The 20,691-nt window shown below is 40.3% G+C and overlaps 1 protein-coding gene across 1 annotated transcript in view; it reads right to left on the bottom strand.

The window, feature by feature from the left end:
• Positions 1–20,691, bottom strand: part of LRRC49 (leucine rich repeat containing 49) — a 132,154-nt gene that overhangs the window by 97,990 nt on the left and 13,473 nt on the right. Inside the window, exon 7 of the mRNA XM_065412155.1 lies at positions 10,667–10,733. Within this exon, the coding sequence (XP_065268227.1) occupies positions 10,667–10,733 (67 nt within the window). The remainder of the gene's footprint in view (positions 1–10,666; positions 10,734–20,691) is intronic.

The following is a 20,691-nucleotide window of genomic DNA, read 5'->3' as shown; positions in this document are numbered from 1 at the left end:
AGGACCAAATACTGTCTAGACCATCCCCGATAGACATTTATCTAACCTACTCTTAAATATCTCCAGAGATGGAGATTCCACAACCTCCCTAGGCAATTTATTCCAGTGTTTAACCACCCTGATAGTTAGGAACTTTTTCCTAATGTCCAACCTAGACCTCCCTTGCTGCAGTTTAAGCCCATTGCTTCTTGTTCTATCCTTAGAGGCTAAGGTGAACAAGTTTTCTCCCTCCTCCTTATGACACCCTTTTAGATACCTGAAAACTGCTATCATGTCCCCTCTCAGTCTTCTCTTTTCCAAACTAAACAAACCCAATTCTTTCAGCCTTCCTTCATAGGTCATGTTCTCAAGACCTTTAATCATTCTTGTTGCTCTTCTCTGGACCCTTTCCAATTTCTCCACATCTTTCTTGAAATGCGGTGCCCAGAACTGGACGCAATACTCCAGCTGAGGCCTAACCAGAGCAGAGTAGAGCGGAAGAATGACTTCTCGTGTCTTGCTCACAACACACCTGTTAATACATCCCAGAATCATGTTTGCTTTTTTTGCAACAGCATCACACTGTTGACTCATATTTAGCTTGTGGTCCACTATAACCCCTAGATCCCTTTCTGCCGTACTCCTTCCTAGACAGTCTCTTCCCATTCTGTATGTGTGAAACTGATTTTTTTCTTCCTAAGTGGAGCACTTTGCATTTGTCTTTGTTAAACTTCATCCTGTTTAACTCAGACCATTTCTCCAATTTGTCCAGATCATTTTGAATTATGACCCTGTCCTCCCAATCCCTCCCAATTTGGTATTATCCGCAAACTTAATAAGCGTACTTTCTATGCCAATATCTAAGTCGTTAATGAAGATATTGAACAGAGCCAGTCCCAAAACAGACCCCTGCGGAACCCCACTCATTATGCCTTTCCAGCAGGATTGGGAACCATTAATAACAACTCTCTGAGTATGGTTATCCAGCCAGTTATGCACCCAGCTTATAGTAGCCCCATCTAAATTGTATTTGCCTAGTTTATCGATAAGAATATCATGCGAGACCGTATCAAATGCCTTACTAAAGTCTAGGTATACCACATCCACAGCTTCTCCCTTATCCACAAGACTCATTATCCTATCGAAGAAAGCTATCAGATTGGTTTGACATGATTTGTTCTTTACAAATCCATGCTGGCTGTTCCCTATCACCTTACCACCTTCCAAGTGTTTGCAGATGATTTCCTTAATTACTTGCTCCATTATCTTCACTGGCACAGAAGTTAAACTAACTGGTCTGTAGTTTCCTGGGTTGTTTTTATTTCCCTTTTTATAGATGGGCACTATATTTGCCCTTTTCCAGTCTTCTGGAATCTCTCCCATCTCCCATGATTTTCCAAAGATAATAGCTAGAGGCTCAGATACCTCCTCTATTAGCTCCTTGAGTATTCTAGGATGCATTTCATCAGGCCCTGGTGACTTGCAGGCATCTAACTTTTCTAAGGCCTGGTCTACACTATGACTTTAATTCGGATTTAGCAGCGTTAAATCGAATTAACCCTGCACCCATCCACACAGCAGAGCCATTTATTTCGAAATAAAGGGCTCTTAAAATCGATTTCTGTACTCCACCCCGACGAGCGGAGTAGCGCCAAAATCGATTTTGTCAATTCGAATTAGGGTTAGTGTGGCCGCAATTCGATGGTATTGGCCTCCGGGAGCTGTCCCAGAGTGCACCATTGTGACCGCTCTGGACAGCAATCTGAACTCGCATGCACTGGCCAGGTAGACAGGAAAAGCCCCAGGAAAATTTGAATTTCATTTCCTGTTTGCCCAGTGTGGAGAGCACAGGTGACCACAGATACCACAGATACCTCAGCTCATCAGCACAGGTAACCATGCAGGCTGATAATCGAAAAAGAGCACCAGCATGGACCGCACGGGAGGTACTGGATCTGATCGCTATATGGGGAGAGGATTCAGTGCTAGCAGAACTTCGTTCGAAAAGACGAAATGCCAAAACTTTTGAAAAAATCTCCAAGGGCATGATGGAGAGAGGCCACAATAGGGACTCAGATCAGTGCCGCGTGAAAGTCAAGGAGCTCAGACAAGCCTATCAAAAAACAAAGGAGGCAAACGGTCGCTCCGGGTCAGAGCCGCGGACATGCCGCTTCTACACCGAGCTGCATGCAATTCTAGGGGGGGGGCCGCCACCACTACCCCACCTGTGACCGTGGATTCCGGGTCGGGGATAGTCTCATCAGCTACACCTGAGGATTCTGCGGATGGGGAAGAGGAGGAGGAGGAGGAGGACGAGCTTGCAGAGAGCACCCAGCACTCCGTTCTCCCCAACAGCCAGGATCTTTTTCTCAGCCTGACTGAAGTACCCTCCCAAGCCTCCCAAGCCAGTAGCCAAGACCATGACCCCATGGAAGGGACCTCAGGTGAGTTTACCTTTTAAAATATAAAACATGGTTTAAAAGCAAGCGTTTTTTAATGATTAATTTGCCCTGAGGACTTGGGATGCATTCGCGGCCAGTACAGCTACTGGAAAAGTCTGTTAACGTGTCTGGGGATGGAGCGGAAATCCTCCAGGGACATCTCCTTGAAGCTCTCCTGGAGGTACTCCAAAAGCCTTGCCACAAGGTTTCTGGGCAGTGCAGCCTTATTCCGTCCTCCATGGTAGGACACTTGACCACACCATGCTTGCAGCAAGTAATCTGGTATCATTGCCTGACAAAGCCTGGCAGCGTATGGTCCCGGTGTTTGCTGGCATTCAAGCAACATCCGTTCTTTATCTTGCTGTGTAATCCTCAGGAGAGTGATATCGCTCATGGTAACCTGGTTGAAATACGGGAACTTAATTAAGGGGACAGAGGTGGCCGTTCCTACTGGGCTGTTTGCCTGTGGCTGAAAAGAAATCCTTCCCTGCAGTTAGCCAAGCACAGGGGGGGGGGAATTGGCCCTGAGCTTTTCGCGTTTGGCTAGCAGGGATCTTCCCTGTTACCAGCCACGCGGTCGGGGGAGGGGTACATTGATCATCCCAGGGAATTCATGGCGGGGGGGGCGCGGGGGGGTTAGTTTGGTTTCTGCAGGGATCTTCCCTGATACCTGCCACGCGGTGGGGGGAGGGATAAAGCGATCATCCCAGAGAATTGGATGGTGGGGGGGTTAGTTTGTTTTCTGCTGCTGAAGGTTAACAGGAAAACCGCAGCAGTCAACAGGCTTTGCTTGGTGTGTGGGAAAGGAGGGCGCAGAAGCCGAAAGACAATGGCTTACCATGGCTGCCTGCAAGCTGAATTCTGTTGCCCAGACCTGCGTCTGTGATCTCTAACACCAAAGCCACAGGCACTCAATATTAAGATGGAAAATGCGACCTTGTACTGAAATCACATGTGCTATGTAATGTGAATAGTGTTTTTCACCATGAAAGAGTATAAGCATTGTTCTGTAAAATGTATCAGTTTAAAAACTTCTCTCCTTTCTTTCAACCCTCCCTCCAGCAGCTGCAAATTTTTCAAGCCTCCCTCCTCCGTCCCGAAGGCTATCTCAGATAAGGCGGTGTAGAAAGAGGACGCGAGACGACATGTTCACAGAAATAATGGAATCCACCCGCAATGAAAGAGCTCATTTGAATGAGTGGAAGGACACTGTATCTAAATTTAGGAAAGATGCCAGTGAACGTGAGGTCTTGAGGGACGCTCGAGATGAGAGGTGGCAGGCTGCAACGCTGGGGCTGCTGCGTGAGCAAACGGACATGCTCCGGCGTCTGGTGGAGCTTCAGGAACGGCAGCAGGATGACAGAGTGCCGCTGCAGCCGCTGTATAACCTCCCTCCCCCCTCACCATGTTCCATATCCCCCTCACCCAGACGTGTAAGAACGCGGGGGGGGAGGCTCCGTGCACCCTCCCCACTCCACCCCAGTGGACAGCCCAACCAAAAGGCTGTCATTATATTGAATTTGTTCAGTGGCCTTTTACTTCCCTCCTATCCTCCTCCCAAACCTCACCCAGATTACCTTCTTGGTTCTCTCCCTATGTTTATAATCACTTAATAAAGAATACATGATTTTTAAACGATAGTGACTTTATTTCCTTTGAAAGAAAGCTGGGGGAAGGGGGAGGGTGGGTTGCTTACAGAGAATGAATGAGTCAATAAAGGGGGCTGGTTTTCATGAAGGGAGAAACAAACAGAAATTTCACACTGTAGCCTGGCCAGTCATGAAACTGGTTTTCAAAGCTTCTCTGATGCACAGCGCTTCCTGGTGTGTTCTTCTAATCGCCCTGGTGTCTGGCTGCGCGTAATCAGCAGCCAGGCGATTTGCCTCAGCCTCCCACCCTGCCATAAAGGTCTCTCCCTTACTTTCACAGAGATTGTGGAGCACACAGCAAGCAGAAATAACAATGGGGAGATTTCTTTGGCTGAGGTCAGAGCGAGTTAGTAGCGATCGCCAGCGACCTTTTAAACGGCCAAATGCACATTCTACCACCATTCTGCACTTGCTCAGCCTGTAGTTAAACAGCTCCTGACTCCTGTCCAGGCTGCCTGTGTATGGCTTCATGAGCCATGGCATTAAGGGTTAGGCTGGGTCTCCAAGAATAACTATTGGCATTTCAACATCCCCAACGGTCAGTTTCTGGTCCGGGAAGTAAGTCCCTTGCTGCAGCCCTTTAAACAGAGTAGTGTTCCTGAAGACACGAGCATCATGAACCCTTCCCGGCCAGCCCGCGTTGATGTTGGTGAAACGTCCCTTGTGATCCACAAGTGCTTGTAGCACCATTGAAAAGTACCCCTTGCGGTTTATGTACTGGGTACCCTGGTGCTCCGGTGCCAAGATAGGGATGTGGGTTCCATCTATCGCCCCACCACAGTTAGGGAATCCCATTGCAGCAAAGCCATCCACTATGACCTTCACATCTCCCAGAGTCACTAGCTTGTGTAGCAGCACCTCAGTGATTGCTTTGGCTACTTGCATCACAGCAGCCCCCACAGTAGATTTGCCCACTCCAAATTGATTCCCGACTGACTGGTAGCTGTCTGGCGTTGCAAGCTTCCACAGGGCTATTGCCACTCGCTTCTCAACTGTGAGGGCTGCTCTCATCCTGGTATTCTGGCACTTCAGGGCAGGGGAAAGCAAGTCACAAAGTTCCATGAAAGTGCCCTTACGCATGCGAAAGTTTCGCAGCCACTGGGAATCGTCCCACACCTGCAACACTATGCGGTCCCACCAGTCTGTGCTTGTTTCCCGGGCCCAGAATCGGCGTTCCATGCCTATAACCTGCCCCATTAACAGCATGATCTCCAAAGCACCGGGTCCCGCGGTTCGATAGAATTCCATGTCTATATCCTCATCACTCTCGTCGCCGCGCTGCTGTAGCTTGCTCCTCGCCGCCTGGTTTTCCAGGTTCTTGTTCAGCATAAACTGCACGATAAGGCGCGAGGTATTTACAATGTTCATGACTGCTGTCTTGAGCTGAGCGGGCTCCATGCTTGCCGTGGTATGGCGTCTGCACTGTTCACCCAGGAAAAAGGCGCGAAACGGTTGTCTGCCGTTGCTTCCTGGAGAGGGGGGAGGATATACCCAGAACCACCCGCGACAATGTTTTTGGCCCCATCATGCATTGGGATCTCAACCCAGAATTCCAATGGGCGGAGGAGACTGTGGGAACTATGGGATAGCTATGGGATAGCTACCCATAGTGCAACGCTCCAGAAATCAACGCTAGCCCTGGTACATGGACGCACACCGCCGAATTAATGTGCTTAGCGTGGCCGCATACAATCGAATTTATACAATCTGTTTCCCAAATTCGAATTATATAAATTCGGATTAATCCCGTAGTGTAGACATACCCCAAGTGATTTTTAACTTGTTCTTTTTTTATTTTATCTGCTAAACCTACCCCCTTCCCATTAGCATTCACTATGTTAGGCATTCCTTCATATGCCTCACTACTGGTACTCACTTAAAAACTCTCTCTGTAGTTAATAAACTGGTTTTACCTATACCAGTGTGTTTTAAACTGAAGTGTTTGAAGAACTATTTGAGATAATACACTGGCATATTGTTCCCTTTAAGGACTTAAAATATTTTGTACTGTCCAAGAGAGGGCTGGGCAGTACAGGACATACATTTTTGGTGGAAAATCTGAGACTGGGGGGGAGTTCAGGGTAACTCTGCAATATAACCAAGGCTGGTCAGAGCCAGAGTGAAATCCCAAGTGTGGCTGGCAGGCTGCAGTTACACACAGACACTCAGGGTGTGGCTTGCATGCTAGAAGGCTGTTTGTGAGATGCCCAAGTGGGAGCTATTTCAGTAAGACATTGTAAGGCACCCAAGGTTGAAGGCCGGCAGGGCTAGCGCAACCCATTATGCGACCTAGGCAGTCGCCTAGGGCACTAACATTTGGGGGGCGGCGACCGGATCTTCGGCCGCCCCGGTTGTCGTCGGTATTTCGGGGGCAGGACCTTCCGCCGCCTCTGTCGGGAGCGGCATTTCAAGGGCGGGACCTTCCGCCGCCTAGGGCGGCAAAAAAGCTGGCGGCGCTCCTGCAGGCCGGGATGACTTAACTGCTCATTAGTCTGGATTGTACCCTGGTATGTCACAACCCCCTATGAAGTTGCTTCAGTGGTAGTGCGACAGCAGGAAATCTTAAGCAAGAGCTTTCACTGTCACTGTCACTCCACAAGGTTGGAGCTCTGGCAAAGATGGTGCTTAAGCTATTGGGGAGTTGATGGGTGGCGGGGAGTCAGCACTGGCCCTGGGCATCTAGGGCATCATGGTCCCATTTCCATGAAAAGGTATCAAAGAACGTGTACCCAGGAAGTGTGCCAGACGGGCCAAGGAAAGAGGTACTGCTGGAGCCTATTCAGACCAAGAGATGCTTAAGAGCACATGGGTCTAATCTGCTGAGACCCAAATGCAGCAAACTGATGCGTGTCCAGCTGGGGGACCTCTACCAAGGCTATGTGTGACACTCAAGTTTACTGAAACTTCTGTAAGAAGAGCAGCAGCAATCTCTCTCATTCAGACACTAGGAATGGGATTGGCCTTTCTTCTGGGTCATTACAACATTTACAAAGGGATGAGAACTAACAACTCTTTCCCCAAAGATTATAAATACCCTTATCTTCCCTTGAGTTCAACAAACACATCTGAACATCAAGCCATTATTCTCCTTCTGTCTCTGTTTCCCATCTTTAGAAAGCTACACTACACAAATACTTTCTTTTGTCAACTTTAAGTGATAAGTACTATTTTTGTTAGCAGAATTCTGGCAAACAAGATTCCCTAGTAAATAATATTCTTGGGACAAGAGTGTTCAGCAATCAGGCTCACCCTGAACATGATTCTTTGTTATGGATACTGAGCCAAGTCTTGGGAGTGAGAGAAAGGATAACTTTAAAGGGGCCATTTGTGGCTTGATCAAAGTTTTTTTGTGAGCATAAAAGCGACTTCAACCTTCCTCAACACTTATGAACTTTGTTTATTAACAAAAACAGTGAACAACTAGCTTTTTATACAGTGTCAAGTTTTCACCTGACAACAATACATTGCTCAATGTCCTGGTGAGGTGAATATGCCTCAGGAATTACTAGCAATTTAAAACATGCACAGACACAAAGAGATAGGCAACAATGTGAAAAGTTCTGCTTTGTGTTCCAACTTTACTTCAACAAAGTCACTCTAGGGGAAGGTAATTGTGGTTAATGATATTAAGAAAGGAATTACTATTGGACTATAATTAAAATTGCTCACCTAGGGTCTAATTCTGCATTCCTCACTGACTTAAAATCAATGGGACTACTGACAAATTAAGGTACTAATCAACATGAGTACGGGTGGCAGGATCAATGCCATAATAGTCATGCAGCTGTTTTGACAAATATATTAGTTATTATACTATAAATGTTTTATATTGTTGATGGGTCCAATTTGTTCAGGTTCTCTATAGCTCCATTGGATGACAACGTGGCTTTTTGTTAAAGGTGTGGTTACAGAGGCTATGCCAACAAAGGGAATTCTGTACCTATGTTGCATCATTAAAAAGACAACTTGCCAAGGTTATCAGTCATTGCAACACAGCAAAAACAATTATTGTATTTAGTCCTACTGGAAAGATTGCATATTCAAAACCCAAATTTAATTTTGGATCATACAGCAATACTTGACTTTGGACCCTTCTGTTTTGTTATTTTAGTTGCTATGTTCCGGAGTCCTGGATTACTTTCTTTTAATGTTCTGAAATTTAATTCTGTGTTTGAAAGGAGATTATTATGGCATGTTTGGTTTGGAAATTGTACATTTTCAATACTAATATAAAAATCAAAGGCTACCTTAAAGAAAGATCCCAAGAATCTCAAGATGGAACAAAAATATATAGTCTTTGTTAATTAATAAAAACAAAACAAACAAACAAAAACCCATGGACTCCAAACAACATAACAATAGAATGAGAACTAGAAAAATTACACTTTTTCATGTTATAGCAAATCTGCCTATTTTCTTACATAATGGTTTATATAATCATAAACATTTTTGTTTTAAAAGTATCCATTGATCTTTAAGCAAAACTCCCTCTTCTTCTGTGTGCATTCGTACAAAATTAAAAGGAATATGTATAACACAATATTTTTAAACATATAGCTTCCTTGTGAAATTGACAAATACATTTACAAAAATTACTGTGACTTAATATCAGACCTCACCTATCCCCAAGAGATGTAGGTAGGTAGGGAGATGTAATTTGTTAATGTAATATAGTTTTACACTTTGCATACTTTCTATTCAATGAGAAACATCCTGCCCTTGAAAAACAGCAGCAAGCTAAATATACCGTTTGAAGGTCCCAACCATGTATATGCCTCATATTGACATTGTTAGCCCTTCTCAACTAGAAAAGTAACACCCATTAACCTCTTCAGTCTGGATTTCTCCAGTATTCCAACTCCTGGTACAAGATTTGCAAATAGCTACATAGACTTCATGTACCAGCAGCTGGATCAGGCATCATGTGCACAACTCTTACTGAAGTTAAAGGGAATTTCACAAATATATCTGATAAAAGAAGCTGATTAGATGAACATTTAAAAGAGTTGTGTATTTGTTGTTTTTTTAAAAATATACTTTCATTAATAATTTTCCCCGGCTGAATTTCCATTTTTGCTTATAACCACCTGTGCCTGCACAATTCTTTGTATCAAAGCTTAGGCTACAGATCTAGACCAAAAGTTTCAAGAAAGTGTACATGTATTTGCAGCCACAAAAATGTGTGCATTTGCATGCCTAACTTGCATGTGCATTTACTGCAAGTATATAACATTACATACAAGTAATGATATGGATGCATAACTGGTCGTTCTCAAACACACAATCCCCTAAAAATTTAGGCCCTCTCTAAAAGTAGACACTGACTATGTTTTATAATGCCCCATCACAGTGTATTTGAGCACATACTACTACTCCTAAAAGTTCAATAAAAAAAGCTAATCCAAAGGAACAATTATATTTTCACATATGTAAATTGTTCATTAACGCTTTTATGTAGGTATTTCCATTCCCCACTCTCTACAAAGTGCAGCAGTAACACAATAAGGAGCAACATCAGTACATAGCCTTGTCAGATCAAGAATCCAGAGTATTCACACATTGATTTTACATATTCAGGATAACCACAGATTATTTTAAACAGCTCAGCTATTTAAACATTTTGTATCACACATTTTACATTTTCCAAAAGATTACTGTATCTGACTTACTTATCCTTACACACTTTCCACTGGATACATCAGAAAAAGTACTGAGAACCTTACAGTCCCCTTCCTCTCTCTCTTAAACATATCTATTATAATAATACTTTGCACTTAGATAGCCTCTTCATCAAAGTAAATAGAAGCAATATACAGAGATGATTACATATCCCTATTTTAGAGACAGGGAAACTGATGCATACTTCACAGGTTAAGTGATTTGCCCACGTCATATTGGATATTCTTGGCAAACCTGGGAACATATCCTAGATTTCCCAAAGCTCAAGCCACTGCATTAATCACAGACAATACTGCCTCCCTGTATTACTCACTGTACAGATTTTGAATTACTGTACTTTATGCAATGAGTCATTTGTAGGGTGACCAGACAGCAACTGTGAAAAAACGGGACAGGGAGTGGGGGATAATAGGCGCCTATATAAGAAAAAGTCCCAAAAAACGGGACTGTCCCTTTAAAAATGGGACATCTGGTCACCCCTGTCATTTGTAAAGTGAGATACAGCAGATGCAATATTTCATTGGTTACTGTAACCATTTTAATTCTTCTACCATAAAAATGACTGCATATTATTTTAGCTACATCACAGCTATTTTGCATTAGATGAGTATGTTATAGCTCTAACTGAACTGATCCTGTTATTTTTAGTTGTATGAGTATTTAGTAAGTTTATTTTTTACTTTTCATAAACTTCTGCAAATATAAGAAATTAGAGACCAAGATCCAAAATAACAACATCATGCTCCCTTTGATTAATTTATAAAGCTCTGTGAATTCCCTAATAAAAGCAGTTGCAAAACTATTAAATCCTCCTTCATAAAAGCAATATTACAGGAAACCACATCGGAGATGCAACATGTCTAAACCAGTGTTATTTGCAAATGGTTTAAAATAACAGATGTACTTACTGTACAGTACCTGATTTCCATGAAGATCCAAAACATCAAGATTTTTCAAGTTCTCCAGATTTGAGATTTTCTTTATTCTGAAACATTTAAATGTTGACAAAAATTGTTTTTCATTTTAGATTAAAGTATTTTCACATTTCTTCTACAAACACATTTAGCTCATCATCTATTCCTACCAAGTATAAGAAAATAAGAGGATAACTGTCAACCAACTGAAATGAATAAACTTCTGTATATAGCCCATACCCATTCAAGACATTTTAGGAACCCAATGATACAGGTGTTGAGTAAAGGCTAAAGTCATAATACCAGGATGCTACTGCCACTGGGAAAGAGAAAAACATAGCGCCTTTCTCTATAAAAAGTAATGTAACAACATCTGTTGTGATTAATTGAGGAATACTGTTTTAGGAAGTTAGAAACGAGACTGCCAAAAGGTCACCACCAGAACCAACTTACTTCATAGGAATTACAAAATGAATTTAACAGTTATTCTGGGAAACACTACTTAATTAGTAAATCAAAATAATTATAACAAAAGAGGGTCACTGAGTGCCACTGTTACAGTTTTCTTATATACTTTCTCCCCCAAGTGTGGCCTGTAACTATGTAATCGTGTATTAACTTTTTGGTGTCTGTCAAGCATTCAGTATGGGAATACATATGCAGTACAGGTCTGATTTTCACTCAACAGGATGCTTCCTTGACAACAAGCTAAAATAATACTTAGGACTTACACACATATATGTATGTACTCTACTCAAGTGTCTCTGTCTGTCTGTCTACACACACACACACACCCCCGAAGTGATTTTTTATATATATATATATATATATATATATATATATATATATATATATATATATATATATATATATATATAAAGCTCTACCCACAAAGCAGAATTACATTTTCCCAGAAAATTATTTTTTGTGTTTTAATTTTAAATAAATATATCACAATTTATGTCAACTAGAGTAAAACTAGTCAATCCTTTAACCAATTTATAAAGTTTCTGAGCTCTCAAGAGACCCTTCACTTTAGGTGATGCAGAGTGGTGTCCAACCGTCTAAGGCTGGAATGAGGAACATCAAGAGGAGGATTTAAAAGCATTTAGGAGTATGGGTTCTTTTCCCCAAACCCCAGACTGCTTTCCTGAGGCCACTTCCTTTTCTTCAGTGACTATGTCTCTGTTCTAGAAGTACTGTTCTTGGAACAGTATTGCTAACCTACCTATAAAACCTTAAAGGGCCAGTACACCTTTTTACAGTAATTTAAAAAAAACAATTACATCTGTTGAAGTTCTGTGAGATTGTTACATTTACCCTTAATTCTGCAATTCTAAAATAATATCTGAATCTGTCGTATCAAAGATAAAGTTTACCCAAATGACCCACTTTGTTGTGAAACAGCCTTTGCACATACATTAAAGGCCCTAGGAAATGGATCTTCCATTATTATAGCAGGTGTGCATTTACCAGTATATCAAAAGAATCTGGTGCACCAAAAATTATCATCCAATTTATTTTACACCACTTTGAAAGTGAACAGCTTGCATCCATATCCATTTCACTGTGACTGATATGAGAACAAAGGTTAACTTGCTGACTTACCTTTTCCTTTCTCCCCTTGGTTTACCATCTACACATCCTAATTTTTACATCTTCCGCCTATTGCCATACTAGGTGTTTTTATTTTAATCCTCCCTCCCTTTATTTTCCATGGTCTCTTGTTCTGCAAGATTAAGTGCTTCCTTCTCCTTTGTTGTAGTTGCTATGTTACAATCTCCAGCCTCATGCCTCAACTCACCCATTACAAATATAGTACTTGATAGAAAACGCTAGTTCCAGCCATCACATGAACTTTACTCCCCAAGCCAAAACTATTTAAAAAAAATTAGACATTAACTGTAGGGTATTTTGCCTGCTTTGAACAAGTATATTCTTTCATTTACCGTTAAAAACATATTCAATTCACCAACCCCCAAACTTGCCACTAAGGAACCTGTTGCTTAGTCTACTCTAGAATGTAATGAGATCTGAAGCAACAGTTCAAAATCCTCATCCTAATTCAGCCTTAAAACACTAAATAAATGCACTGACTACTGTATTACAGAAACAGCCTGAAACTGCAGTTTTAGCAAATGGCATATTACAGAGAGACTCCTTAATTTTAGAATAACAATTTTAAATCTAAGATGCATTTATACCAGTTTTAGTCTGTGTTACAGCTCAGGCTAATTAAAAGAAAATATACAGGACAAATTATGTCTATAGTCTTCAGTATAAAAAATATGAAATATACACCGCTACCTCGATATAACGCGACCCGATAGAACATGAATTTGGATATAACCTGGTAAAGCAGTGCTCCGGGGGGGAGGGGGGGTGGCTGCACACTCCGGTGGATCAAAGCAAGTTCAATATAACGCAGTTTCACCTATAACACGATAAGATTTTTTGGCTCCCGAGGACAGCGTTATATTGAGGTAGAGGTCTACTATTAAACTGTAACTAATAGTGGCCTGTTGGTCTAGTTTCAATGTAGCACACTGCCACTTTGGGGGAACAGGAGAAAAGTCTTGACTCTCTTTCTGGTTGTCAATAGTAATACAGATCCAGAGTGCTCAGCCTCTGAGGAGGGGGGAACTGGAAACGAAACACTTTCTCCATAGAAAACCCCACTGGTTGAAGCAGAACACTACTGGCAAAGAGCTGATCCTGTCCCTTCCCAAGGAAACCAATAGTGATGCAGGCTTTTGAGAGTTTGTAGGAAGGGAGATTCTAGTGAGAAAAGCACTAAGAATATTAAACTGAATATCACTGGACTTCTTGTAAGTAATACAAGATGTCAAAGGAAAAGTAAAGGGAGAAGATTTCTGTGGTTGGCAACATCGCTTCTCAAGCACATTTCACTCCTTGTCAAGACCTAACTCAGAGCTCTGAGGAGTTCTACTATTTTACGGCTTTTTTTTTTTTTTTTGGTTCTGTTCCGTTTGCTGAGATTCCAACCTCAAGTCACCATACATTATTATATAGCCAACAGCATCATCTACTGGCAGACTGTATTAAACATCCCATGTACGATTCTTCAAGAACAAATTAGAAAAACTAGAACAAGGTGAAAAAAGGGTTCTTTCTAGCCATTTAACTCTGATGTTATTACTATTCAGAAACTTTGACCTTTCATAGCACTCTTAAAAAATGATTGTTTTATGTCGTACTAGGCATCATGCTTAAAATTCATAAGTAAAATATTTAATGCTACAGTGCAAAAAGCTAAGGCCCCCAAATAAATAGGAATAATACAATACATTCTGACAACTCTATAGTGGTTTGGGGTTTTTTTACATTAGAAAACACTTCCTTGGTAATCAGGTGGATAAACCACCTAAAATTTGCTTAATGATTCTTCCAATGCAAATGATAAAGTGCAGCCTTTTGCTGGAGATGGTCGATATGAATGACTTGAACAAACACCGGGTCCCATCATACAGCCTTTAGTGACACAACTACGCCTATTGATTAGATAGGAGTACTCATATGAGTAAAGGTTTCAGGATTTGGTCTATATTTTTGCAAAGTTATGCTACTTGCCGGTTGTATTCCTACCACCACAGCAGAATCCATGAACCAGTGGGACAATCCACTATCCAGTCTATTTACTGTCTTCCCATCTAAAGATGAACTACTTGTAGGAAATATTTAAACTGGCTGAAAGGGACCATTTAACAGCCTACTTTGTGTGCAGAAAGACAGAGACCTTCATCGGTAGCAGAGAAACGTGCAAAATATTAAAAACTACTTTTAGAGACAAACTTCAATGACAAGATTACATGGGCTCATGTGTACATTTAAAGTAGGAAATTTTTATGGAAATATTGATAAAAGTTTCATGTAAAAAAGTACAGCCGGAAAACATGGCTGTAAGAATTGGAGCATGTATATCTTCTGTAATGTCTTCAACATTTACTACTCTAAGATGATGAATTGATATGCAGTTAAAAAAAAAAAAAAGGAAAGTTTGATGACTGGAGATAGATTGTATGAGATTAGAAATGGCTAAGATTACTTGTGACTACCACCTTGCTGCAATGAAGTCTGAGGCACACATTAGCTTGTTCTGTAGATTAGATTCTGGCAATAACTAGAGAAAAACTTTCTTCCGGCCTATACACTGAGTGAAAAGTTAATATTGACCTTTTTAAAGAATTCAGGCAAGAAAGAAAAGGTCCAAATGAGACCTTTTTTCCGGTAGAGTGGAATACTGTTTTTGGCACTACGCTGGTTTTGGCAAGATCAGCTTTAACTCTTTAAAATAAAAAACCTAACAAAATTAAGACTAAACTATTCTTACAAAAGCTAAATACAAAGGAAAACATTGAACAATACTAAAGCAAATGCAAAGAACACCAACAGCTGGAAAAAATGGAACAGAACTTGATGGAGCAATGTGCACCCAATGGGTATTTAGAAAGGAAATGGCCAATGCTCGGAGCATGTTAGAGCCTAAACTGGCTTTCTGCAAGTTCCTTTTCAACATCTGTTAAGAGTGGACATCTGGAGAAGACAGAAAGAATGGAAAGTTCATTATACAAAAATAGAATAGGTTTGGTTTTACAGAACCTTCTTCTGTTATATCTTTTGCAAAAAGAAATGAAAGTTGGGATGGTTCAGCTATGGTCCTGTTTTAGCTGAGGAGGGATACAGAAACATAGTTCGGGGTTTGTCCCATCTTAATATTAAAAGAAAATCATAAATAGAGCAGTCTTTAATAAACATTGGTATAAATGTGGGAAAAGTGGAACACTTATGTACTTAGTGGGACTGTTATTGTTTCCTCAAGCTTTTTGACTAGAAGTATCCTCTTGTTTAAGAAAAAAATTACAAAGGTTGAGTTTTCCTGGGACCCTGCAGTTGAGAAAACCCTACTGAGAAAATATATTCCAGCAAAGAAGGAAAGGCAACCTCTCCCCTTGGCATGACAGCCTTATTTTGGGAAAAAACAAAATGCTCTCAACCTCATTTTGGCTGACTGAAGCGTGGGATATAATTATTATGGAAAGACTGACTGATATTACATGCAATTAATACATGATTATTAAACAGACGGGTCCCATTCTTGAATTAATGTGAACAAATGGAGGACTCACTCGCTAAGACTAAATCTTTTGACTTTTTTTAAAAACAACTATTTTTCTTAATAAAAATGGAAAAAGTCTTATTATTTTTAGCCAATACACAAGCATTACTATGTTCCTCCAAAATATATAAAAGTTAATCTGTAGACAGCTTGCCCAATTTTTGGTTATTTAAAAATATTTGGGATAGGGTTCTAATTTTTCTTTAAGTTAAGTTTTAGTTTTGTATTGTGCGTTCCTGGATGTCAATACAATTTTTTTTTGTTTTCATGTAATATTCTTAGAAAAGCACTGTACTTTGGACAGACTGTTTCATCACATTTGATATCCTGATTGTGTGCATTATTACCACTGTTGCAAAGTTAAAAAAAGTTTTTGAGAAAAAAATATAAAACCTGATGCCTAAACATAATAGGCCAGATTTATTGTTTATGGCCTAGCTCCATCATCTTTGTTGAGTTATATCAATGATGAATTTACCCTAGTGAGATTGAATAATCTCACAAATAAAACATAAAATAGCTCAACCAAGTATCAACAAGTAAAAAAACCTCCTCTTAATCGGTGTACATGTGAATGTATTCATAACATCCTTGAAGGCCTTCTGCTTGAAACAACCACTCCAGTTCCAGAAAGAAAAGAGTTAAATTTGTTGCTCTTATGTGTTTTTCTGAATTTTTTTAAACCACTAAGGGAAGATGAGGGTAAGACAGATAAGACACCTGTTTTAATGAGTGTTTCCATGGAAACTTCCTGGAATGGTGCCTGGTGGCTTATAACCCAAGGCCCTTCTCTATTTTCATTCCTTTCAAACTAAGCTGATTTATGTTTATGTATATTCCACCCTCATCAGTAAAGTGAAAAAGTATCCATGTCATAGGAGAAACTGAGATTTGGTTTGAGCTGAGGGGACAAAGAGGGGAGAGAGAGCTTTAAGATTCAGAGAGGAGATGAAAGAAAGAGTCAGAACTAGGAATTCCCTCAACATAGTACCATCCAAAAGGAGGTAAACACAAGTAACAGACTGGCAAGCTTGGCAGTTAGCGACAGTGAACAACTACTGGGGAAAACTGGTAATTCTCACCTTATTTCAGTGAAAGGTAGTTCAGTGTCCAAGGCATCAGGGGGAAAACTCCTGTGCCAAAGAAGATTTATAAAGAAGTCCCTAAGTGATTAATTTCTTTAAAACCAACACCTAGTATTCCCTGAACGGGTTTGTCCAAAATCAAAAGAAGACCTGACTTGAATGCCAGATCTGAGACAAGAATTGATCTGAAGTAGATGACTTCTAGCATCTCCCACAGATAAAAGCCATTAACAATGAGAACCTAATAGCGTACAGAAATTGATACCTAGGAGAATTCAGAGTTAATCCAGTTAATCCAGAGAATTCCCACTAAATATCATGCCTCATCTAAGCAAAGTAAAGTGTTAAAATCTCAAGCTTAAATCTTTTCCTGAAACCTGATATCCAGCCATGTGTACGGTGCTTAAGAGTGAAAGAAATTTAACTTCACAATCCTAAAACTGTAGAGGCATTTACTCCACTGAAATCTTCATACTTGTATATTTACATACTTTAAATTAACTGACATTCTAGGGTTAGTTTTGAAACAGATTCATTCCTATGCTGATGGGCCAGAATCTGTTATCAGTTACAATGATGTAAACTAATTCAATTTACAGTAGAACCTCAGAGTTACCAACACCAGGGTTACGAACTGACCAGTCAGCCACACACCCCTTTTGGAACCCGAAGTTCGCGATCAGGCATCAGCAGAGATACAAAAACAAAAAAAGTACAGTACTGTGTTAAATGTAAACTACTAAAAAAATAAAGAGTAAGTTTAAAAAAAGAATTGACAAGGTAAGGAAACTTTCTGTGCTTATTTCATTTAAATTAAAATGGTTAAAAGCAGCATTTTTCTTCTGCATAGTAAAGTTTCAAAGCTGTATTAAGTCACTGTTCATTTATAAACTTTTGAAAGAACAACCTTTTTGTCCAACGTTATGAACATTTCAGAATTGCAAACAACCTCCATTCCCGAGGTGTTCGTAACTCTGAGGCTCTACTGTAAACAGAACAACTTCAATTTAAACTGATAAAACTGTGGTCAGAATCGGATTTGATTTCCTCCACTTGACAACAAAAAGCACTAAAATGATATTTCTGTACTTACTAACTGGTTCTTTTTTATTCCCTGTTTTATTTAGCACATGCCACAAACCTGCTGTAGTTCAGAAAAAGTCTAGGATTTCTGTTCTTCAAAAAGAGAAGACGGAGAAACTGTGCTTCCCTTGTACAAGCCAAAAAGACGTTCTGCAGCTCCATTAGATCTTTGATTAATTTACAGTAAATTTAGATTGTTAAAAAATTAGCTCTTCTCCTTTCCCCAATATGCTTTCAGAAATATTATACAAAGCTTAAATATTTTCCACATAAATTCCCATCTTATTGTATTTTTCAGTAACAAGCAAAATCAAAAGTCTTGTGTCGCTCTTGATATTATATACATGTTCTCAAAGGACAGATGTCAGCAGTTCCCAAATGTAAAAAATATTGGGCAATAGCATGAAGTTGGTGGCTAAGGATTTAGAAGAAACTAAAAAACAAAACACAGAACTCAGACTTCCAAGACCCTCAGTAAGGCTAGGGTTTTTGTCTGTTTTTACTAGAACCTGAAATTTTGCCAACACACCATAAAAAATATTTTTAAAAAGCAATCAAATACATTTTTCCCATTTATAATCAATCGCTGTCCTGAATGCCACATTCACACCCCCACCCTCCAGTATCTTACTCTTGGTCCTTTTTTCCCCCATGATGTTTGTCATTTCTGATCCTGCATTGCATTGTTCTAGACTCTTCTTTTCACAATTTTCAGTCTCTATACAATTTAGCACGTTTCCATGGTTTCCTTTCATTTTTGAGGTTTCTCTTTTCCTTCTTTATTTTCTGCATCTCTATTTCAGTGTCTTTACTTTTTGTTTCTTGCTCATCCTACTTAGGAATACAGGAATTTCCATATTAGATCAGAACAAAGGTCCAGGTGGGTCAGTACCAAATACCAAATGCTTCAGAGGAAAGTAGAAAATCCTCATAACAGAGATGCCATTGGGATATACTTGTATCTGCTACCTGTCCTCTCCATTCTGTCTTCTCTTTCAGACCATTTATTTTTCCTGCTCCATTTTTCTTGCCATATTCTCCGCTTAGATCTGCCACATCTCTTTCCCTTGATTTAAATGTGCACTTTCTGTCCATCCACATCTATTCTGTGCAAGTTTTTATATCAAGCTCATCACTGTAGCATCTGATCATTATCCAGTAGTGCATTAAGCAACATGAGTACATATTTGTCATGTATTTGTTCTTTTGTTATGGCCCTTATTTCCTATGGGATATTGTTCCTGTGGGATATTATTAAAAGGGATACTCTAAACCTTTTCTCTGTCCCCTGCCTCCCTCCCCCTGTTCCCTTCCCCTGACCATGATCCAGAAGTCCTACTCGTTTCCTAATTAAAAGGCCTCCACTCTCTCTCTTAAATTTCCAGGTGGAACAGGAGTGCCAATCAGAAGTGCTAACATGTATATCCTACAGTGCAGGAACACTCTTAATCTCAATGTTCTGCACAGACGAGCATCCCTCAGCTGTGTGTAAGTATTATGAATAGTGTATCAGAAATCATAGCTAGTAGCATCATGAAGGAAAAAGGCCCAAATGCAAGTTGAAAGATAGGCTCACCCTTAACTATGCTTTAGGCTACTATTCACCAGTAAAATGTGCTGGAGGCATAAAGTTAAAACTGTGAACTCTAAAGACCTTTGAGGATTGATTATGTCCTGAAGTAATTTTATGTTTTTTAAAACGTATTATACAGGTGCAATCTTGAATATATACGTAAAATTTCCTGTTTATTTATGAAATAATATATTTAATATATTTTAGCCCCAACCTGATACACAAGAGACTTGTTTAGGTCTCTGAAGTTTCATCCTAAAGATTTCTATTAAGATTTTTGACAGCCAAACTATTCATATCACAAAACAATTTTTCACTCCTAGGAAATTTTGTTGATTGGTTGGTTTTGTTTTGGTTCTAGAATTGAGAATTGCACAGTAAATACAGTACTTGAATATCTGCTGCGTTAGCATATGCAATGTATGTTCTGCTCTGTTAATACATAGCATAGCTGTAATGCACGATGGCCAAAGCAGGCTAGTGGCAGTCCAGAGCAATGGTCAAGTATGCACAGGTGGTGGGCAGCCAAGAGGTCAATAGGTATCAGAGGCAGTCCAGGGCACTGGTCAGAGTTCTCACAGAGGTCACTAGTTAGGAGATCCAATCCAAGGGGCTGGGTCAGCAAGTTTAGGCAATGAGCTGACAACTCAAGGTCAGGCAACACAGCAAAGCACCCAGGCAGGGTCAGATGAGGCAGCAAGGCAGTAAGATAAGCTTATGCAAAAGTAGCAAGGCAAGGCAATGGCCTGTTGCTCAGACAGCTTGCTCTTCCTGCTGGGGAAGATATATAGATATATAGCCCAGATATCCTATGAGAATGCTGTCTGTCCAGCCAATCAGGGGCCTGGGACATGGCTGCGGTGGGGTTAAAGGCTTAAGCACTAAGGCTGGTGTTCAGCCAGTTCAAGGGTGATGGTTCAGTGTTCTGTCATGGCACGGAGGCTAGAGACACCATCAAGAGACTCAGCAGAATGGGGTTCAATACTGCCGTCCTGACAATAGCTAACCAGAAAAAAGTATAAGCCCCATGCAAGATCACTGGCAAGATCAGATATAATCCTAAAGCTTCAGCAGACAAATATTATAGTTAGAGAGTACCTTACTTTATATGAAATATTTCACATTCCAGTACATATACTCCCTTTCTCAAA

This window comes from Emys orbicularis, chromosome 10 (genome assembly GCF_028017835.1).
Source record: "Emys orbicularis isolate rEmyOrb1 chromosome 10, rEmyOrb1.hap1, whole genome shotgun sequence".
Lineage (NCBI taxonomy): Eukaryota > Metazoa > Chordata > Testudines > Emydidae > Emys > Emys orbicularis.
The sequence above is the reverse complement of the archived record's forward strand: the minus strand, read 5'-3'. Positions and strand labels throughout refer to the sequence as shown.